Here is a 7,490-nt window from a genome sequence, read left to right as displayed (position 1 = left end):
GGACTCCCTTCTAAGGACATAGTACATAGAAAATACATGGAGCTTGTTTCTATGAGGTTACAAAGGGCTAAAATAGAAAACAATGGTTTATTTCAAGCTTATTGATACATAACTGTTAAGAGATAGTTAAGATATTTTGCACATTATTAACTGAGAGTTGTCTATATACTCTCTATGTTAAATATCTAGAGAAAATTCCACGACTTTTTGGCTCAGGGCTCTACTAGACAATCACTGCTTTTTAGTATATGAAGAGAATCCAAAAGATCAAGTTAAAGTCAAGATTTAATTTTTAGGTTCTGGATTTTCAGTATAGAACTACCTACACTTTTATAAAAGTATCAATAAGAAATCATTACTTTTTCTTAAAATTTTATAGCTTTTTTTTTTAAAGTAGCAGCCCCTAAAAAACCAAAGACTAAATTCAAACCCCAGCTTCAGTGTATGACTACTGATTTTATAAACATCTTCCTCCAGGAAATGGAAAAAATCATAACGTGAAGTTGGGTTGGAAACGCAGTAGATTGCTTAGGAAAAATGTGAAAACCTCAGATCATATATGGGATATATATTTGGAGGGAGAAAAGACAAATGTTGCTAGTGTTCTAGTTTCGCCAACAAGTTGACATTTATCACTGTTTTTAAAATAAAGACAATTTTAACTTAAGAGATTGTATTTTAACACTGAATCAATATAAATGTACTTATCTAAAAATCACATTTAACCACATACTTAAAAAATCCACAAAAATGTAGTGAAAAGGTTATATATTTTATATGAACTTGTATTAATATGTGTTAGAGGCAGCAGAGACCCAGGGTCCCCTTCAGCAGTTGACCTTCAGACAGGCCTCCTGCTGTGGCCTGCAAAGGCTTTCAGCTGTGCACAGAAGGTCTCAGAGTAGGAAGAGACAAGACTTGTTTTTTTTTTGCCTCTACAAACTGGGATGTCATTATTGTACAGAAGATGCATAATTTAAAAAGACTACTCATTCAAAATGTTACAGAGTGGCAAACTTACTTTATGAAATTTAAACAAAGTGTTCACTCTGAGGAAGCTGCACACACTACGGTAGGAGAACCAGACTAGGTAAACTTCAGAGTCGAAACGGTTTTCTCTAAAAAATGAAAAAAGGGTAGCTTTCTTAAAACCAGAGTTACAGAGTCACTCTTGAATTTTTTATCTTGTTTTAATGAGTCAAGGTTCAGTTAACTCACTCAGATGAGAATCTATAATTCTGTTGACTGTTCTGGACTACAGAAGTCATCTTGGGACTTTCTATGGAAATATGTACAGATTTTCCGCATGGAGCTGGGAGTAATGGTGACCTAGAAGAAGAAAGTTCAGATTTTAGAGATTTTCTAAGATCAAGTTCAGCTATTACCTCAGCAAGTTATCACTATGGGTATTTTAAGTTAGGATGCCTGGAAATTTGCTTATGTAGCCAGATTTCAGTCTCAATTACTTGATGGCAATATCTCTTTTGGTTGATTTGTACCAAATACAGAAAAATTGAAGGCAGCATGCATGAAAGGAAAACATAGATTTTTCATGTGAATGGAAAATATTTACCAGTTAGGCCTCATAACAGGAACTGAAGAGGTTACAATTACCATCCTCTTTGAAATAAATGAGTCAATAAGCCTTCCAAATTTACAAACAAGAAAGGTATTCAAATGGCAGATACTACCCCTTTCTGAAGTCTACATCAACATGTACATAAAGAAAAAAAATGTTTTAAAGAAACTTTATCTTCAAAAGATTGAAATTATAAAGCCAGAAATATCTTAGATGAGCAGTCTATTTTTTAAAATTCCCTTAAGATGTACACATTCATGAAAATAATTTTTTATTGAAATTGTTTTTCTGCTAACACATACCTCAGACCAGATCCCTTGGAAAAAAAAACAGGGATTTTGGCTAGGGGCAAAGATTACCTACAGTGCTAATTTTGAGAAGAAAGACTCCTTATAGCCTTTTTTCCCCCTTCATACTCTATAGCAAGGCCTTAGAGTTTGTGTTTGAAGTAATCTTTAAAATATTTCTAGTTTATCTTTCCTAAAATTAGGGGATAAGCTTATTGACAGTAGGAGGGGCTATGAACATTTATTAAATTAGACTGGCCTACGGTTATCCAACCTCTGCCCTTTATAAGGGCAGATCTTACTGATCATGATAACCTGGATCAGGTTTCATTCTTCCACCTTCTCCATAAACACGCAAAGAGCTACAGAGAAACTTCCTTAACCTGCCTCCATCCTTAACTTGCAGCCTGAGTAGCAGAACCTTTCTATTCACTTTGACTGTTACCTGCAGCTCACCCAATGCTCACAGCTACTTCTGCCTCCATCATTATGAATCACTTGCTTTTCAAGGTTCACAAACCTATTTCTGCCAGCAATATCTGTTTTTAAAATTATCTAAGTTAAATTAAAAGATAGGTAAAATTAAGATGAATGTTTAAAAAAGGCAGATACAGGTGAGTTGTCAAAAATACCAGTGTGAGCAAGATGATCATAAAAGACTAGGAAAAAATCATGTTAAGTCTAGAAGGATTCTGCACTTAAACTGCTTTGTAAGTATCTTAATTTTGCTTTATTTTAAATAATCATAAGCTGTAATTACAAATTGAAAATCTATTTATGGATGTTGGCAACTTGTCTGTGAATTATAGCTTTCTCTATAAAAAGGGGAGGGAAATCTATAAAAAGAGGTTGCAGGAGCTGGGGGGTGGTGAGGGAAATTTTTAAAAAGCAAGGGATTGTAGGAGGGAATAATGTCAAACAAAGAAGGAAGTTATTTTTGGATTGATATCCTAGAGGATGAAGAAGGCTTTGAAGAATTGGGCAAAGGGGCTGAGGGGTATGGACTTAGACAGAAGGGATTTTAATTGGAGTAAATGGGATCGCCAGAGACAATACAGGACACATGCAGTTACATTTGAATTTCAAACAACAAATAACATTGTAGTATGAAAAATTTTTAGTACAAATATGTCCCATGCAATATTCGCCCTATATTTTTATGTACTAAACCTGGTGATCCTAGGAATAAATTGATTTACTTAAAAAAAAAAAAAGCATTCTGACTTCGGAGAAGGCATCTGTGCCTGCCCTGGCCAAATTAGGAAATGCATTTTTTATCGCTGCCAACTTACCGGGCCTGGAGAAGTCTTTCCGCTCTGTCTCCTGGGATTGGGGGTCTGGGACGGACTACGTGGAGATGAATTCTCAGCCTTCCGTTTGGCTGCCATGGCCAATAACCAGTTTTTATTCTCTGGGGAGCTATTCTCTTTGCCTACCACTTCAGAGCCTTCTCCACAAGATCCCAAAGGAAGAGGAAGCGTTCCACAGCCTTCTGAAGCATAAGGACTGGCAGGAGAAGGAGGCTCAGAGACACTCATACTAGCTCCTTCGATCTTGCTTGGTTTGGTAGGACCTAGTGAGTCCTTACCAAGGTCTTCCTGGGTACCAGCAAGGCAGCACAGATCCAAATGAAGCTTTTCAACAGGGTCGTCAAGTTCAGTCACACAGCTGCAACTCTTTACACACTTTTGTTTCACATTCTCCAGACAACTGGAGTCGAGCCTCCTCTTTACTCTATTTCTAGACTCAGAGCAAGCCACTGCCTGGGATGATTTCAGGCTCACAGGTATGAGGGCTTTTCTGGGAGACGTGATCTTGGTTTCAGAAGCAGGTGGAGTGACGGGTGGTGATAAGGAAGCCGTTCGGGTCATCCAGTTTCTAATGGACATCTTGAAAGATGAGGGTGGCTTGGGAGAGACGGAGGCCACAGAGCCTCTTCTGCTGATGGGAGACCGGGCCTTGGCAGGAGGGGTCTTAAGAGAGAAGGTGGGAGTATTTGAAGGGAGAGGGAGGTCCCCGGCGCAGCTTGGAGCACAGGCTGCCGATGACGGGGAGGAGGTGCACGGACTGCCCTTTACTCTGGGTGCTTTGGCCGGAGTGCTGTGGCTGCTGGGCACTGTCACTGAGAAACCAAAGAGGCCACAAAAATCAGAGGGGAAAGCTACAGGATATCCTGGAGTTCTCAAAGAAAATTATACTGATAGCTAACTTAATCATCAGGGCTTGATTTTCCACTGAATAGATCACATAAATCATTTGATTCTTCTCAGACCCTTTTTAGCATTTTTCTTCCCATTTCCTAACTGCCAGCCCCCAAAACACCCTATTGTAAAACATATGCTTGTAAAGTCTAGAAAATACAGAAAAAGAAAAAATTTAAAGCATCCAGGTGAACCATTTTTTATACTTATGCATACAATATCTCTCAAGCTTTTCGATACAGAAATGGGACCATGATGTACAAGACATTTAGTAACCTGCTTCTTAATGTATCATGAACATTTCCCACAGTAACACCGATCTGTGTACCATTTTTAACAGCTACAAAGTATTCTAAGGTAACAGTACGACATCAGAGTTGTTAACTACACTTCGTTTTCCATAAGTAGCGCTGCTCTTTGTATTTCTGTGATGCTTCTAGGCAATGCTGGGCCAGAGAGGCACCACACGTCAGGAGTGCCCAGGTCTCCAATCCAGCACAATCACTTACTATGTCACTTGGGTACAACCGTTCACCTCTTTGGCCTCAGTTTCCACATCTATTAAATGGAGATAGCTCCACAAAAAGTAATCCCATCAATTACTTGTTGAGGTTATCAAGCCTCATGTGCCTTCCGCCTTAATATACAATTTGTGATTTTCCACAAGCCAAAGAACGTTTCCAAAATGTGATGCAAAACAAATCAGTAAAGCAAATCAAACTGCGGGCGACCTCCTCCCCACCTGCCCGCCCCTTGCTTCCAGGCCGTGACCAGCGCTTCAGGCAAATTCTCATCAGCCTCACATTCCTTCCTCCTGAGGACCCGACACAGACATTACAGTTTCTCACTCTCCTTCTCAGCTTTCCACATTTCTGAAATAGGGTTCCTGTCTTCAGATAACAAGGAAAGGGCACTTATTTCTCAGTTACCCAGTCTTCGAATTATAACTCTGATGTTTAATTCAGGTTAACTACTTAGTTGTATTTATATGCAAATAAATACAATTCCTAACTTTGGTCAGTTAGTTTTCCTGTACATTTTACCTTCTGCTTTTCTCAAACAGCCTAGCCTTGAGACAGAGAAGTTCTGCAAACTTTTTGTCTAAATGTTTCTCATCAATGGTATGTTTGGAGACAAAGTGATACTGCTTCTTCAGCAAAGATCATTACAGGAAAGCCCCATGTCATCGTAACAAGCTATAGACGGGGAGTTAATGATTAGGACCTGTCCATGCAGCGTTTGGTGATGGCTCTCACACTCATGTTCTAGAGCCTGAGTACTGGCACTATTTCTGGAGCAAAGAAACTTTCATTTGCTTCACTCCTCAGTGCAGGTTTACAGTCAATGCACAGCCCCTACAGTTATCAGTTCCATTAAATTGCACTGAAGAGTATGTTTAAGGCAGAAAGTCCTAAAATACCATGAGTCTTACAACATGCAGACTCTAAGGCAGGATTCAGGGAGAAGGAAAAGTTGGGCCAGGGACAAACCAAATGGATGTTTCTTACACTTCAGTGGCAGAAATCTGAAGTGTCTACTAAAGGCCGATGGAAAATCTGATACGTGAAAAGCTATATCCTCTTCAGGATGTTATCGTCCAATTTTCTTCTTTTTCTTTCCTTCCTCCTCTGAACAGCTACAGAGGGGAATAAGATAAAAAGTAAAAGGTCCTCTTTCAACCACCTCATTTCACTCTTATGCTCCTGTGTATTCCACAATTTTCTATTTACCCTTTAGCACTCACAAAGGTATATGTATATCATACTTAAAAAAAGATTACACACACATATACATTCTGCAATTTTCTCTTTTCTCTGAACATCCTTTTTCTCTTTACACCTCTTCATAGAAGTACACTTAGATGCAATACAATCTTTTTAACAGCTGTATATGAGTCACTACATTGACCTTTAGACTTAAAACACGGCATGCCTTTAGTACTTCATCTACTAAGTGCGTCCCCAACTCCTCTGGACCCTAAGCGCTACATGATATCTGACGACATGGTGGCGCAGACTGGGCTACTGCCCTAAAAGCTTCATGAAAGTAGGTTCCTTTGAGGAATTAGAGAGTTTACTAGTCCACTTATAGCTTCTTTCTTTAGAAGGGTTTGCCATCTGGCCTCACCCTACCTTCTCAGTCTGATCACAGGCTCTGCTCCCTGAGGATCCTGTTACCGGAGACAACACACAGCTTCCTGAACAAGCTGTGTGCACCGTCACATCTCTCTGTTCACGTGGTTTTCTTGCCAAGTCTACCCCTTCTTTTCCAGGCAAAAACTCTCATGTTTCCAGGCTCTGATGACAGTGTTATTAACTCCTTTGTGAAGATTTCACAAACTTCTTTCCTCCTCTCCCACAGGAAGCAAGTTCTCAAAGCCTTCTGTTTACATAGCTGGGCGAAATGTTTACAATATACTATAGATTTTGTAGCTGCCTCCTGGATTAGACTATGAGCATCTAGAGGGCAAGTGATAATGATTTACTCATTTTTAGGTCTAGTGCAGCTGTAGTTCCTAGCAAGGAATTATTAAACAATGCTTGTTAAATTTCATTACTGCTGACAGGGATGAGGGTCAAGTTCCAGGCATCAAAGAACAGATTCTGTAAGTACTGTGTTTGACTTATAAGTCTACAGCAAGCACTTGATACAGCTTGCTAGAACAGCTAACATTTCCTTCTTTTTAAGATAATCATCTTTTCACTCAGTGATACCTAGACCAGAGGTTCTCAATCTGGCTGCGTATTGGACTTATTTGGAGCTTTATGATAATATAGGTACTTGGTCTCTACCCTAGGCCTACTCAACAATTTCTGGAGGCATACAAATTGTTTAAAAGCTTCACAAATGGTTCTGATGCACAGACAGGATAGAGAACCCCTTGGCCTGACAGTGCTGAGATCGCTGGCTGAAACAGTGAAAGAATAGCAAGTAATGGAGCAGGTGCTGACTGGGAAAAGTAGGACAGAAGGGAATGGGGCTGTGTTGTGATTTAAAGCCTGCCAGTTAGTAAGTTAAATGAGCCAAAGAGAAGACAGGCAATCCAGGACAGCATTGGAGGATTGGGGTGGCAATCAGAAGCTTGGGCAAGCAGGGGAATGTAATTTTCAAAATGGCAGTGTGATTAGCAACAGCCAGTCTGTCACTGGGAATTGGCTTAAAGGGCTGAATGGCCAGGGCCCAGCCTTTGGTCCCTGTGTCAAGTTGTTGCTCTCTGGTGCTCTTCAGAGTGACTCTAGCATCACCCAGAAACGGGGAAATCTAGGTCTAGCTCTTGGACCAGTCTTCACCTAAACTTTCTTGTGCTGGGTTCTAAAGGAGCCAGTACTACAGGCATGAGCTTTAGAATCAGACTGCAAGGGTCTGAATTGGTTCTACTATAACTTCACAGCTGTGTGATTTTAAGCAAATCTAAGTTCCTTG

The 7,490-nt window shown here is 39.9% G+C and overlaps 1 protein-coding gene across 4 annotated transcripts in view; it reads right to left on the bottom strand.

The window, feature by feature from the left end:
- Positions 1–1,001: 1,001 nt before the first annotated feature.
- The window catches only part of DTL (denticleless E3 ubiquitin protein ligase adapter), a 43,809-nt gene continuing 37,320 nt past the window's right edge, over positions 1,002–7,490 (bottom strand). For 2 of the 4 annotated variants that reach the window (XM_081489741.1, XM_081489739.1), the window contains exons 14-16: positions 3,159–3,988; positions 1,219–1,329; positions 1,002–1,144 (exon numbers count right to left, since the gene is read on the bottom strand). In XM_081489741.1, coding sequence (XP_081345867.1) covers positions 1,231–1,329; positions 3,159–3,988 — 929 coding nt within the window. In that variant the 3' untranslated portion in view covers positions 1,002–1,144; positions 1,219–1,230. The remainder of the gene's footprint in view (positions 1,145–1,218; positions 1,330–3,158; positions 3,989–7,490) is intronic. The other 2 variants (XM_081489740.1, XM_081489738.1) reach the window with 1 other exon arrangement.

This window comes from Giraffa tippelskirchi, chromosome 5, assembly GCF_054371585.1.
Source record: "Giraffa tippelskirchi isolate mGirTip1 chromosome 5, T2T-mGirTip1v1.2.pri, whole genome shotgun sequence".
Taxonomy (NCBI): Eukaryota; Metazoa; Chordata; class Mammalia; order Artiodactyla; family Giraffidae; genus Giraffa; species Giraffa tippelskirchi.
Note: the sequence above shows the minus strand (reverse complement) of the source record. Positions and strands in the feature narration are given on the sequence as shown.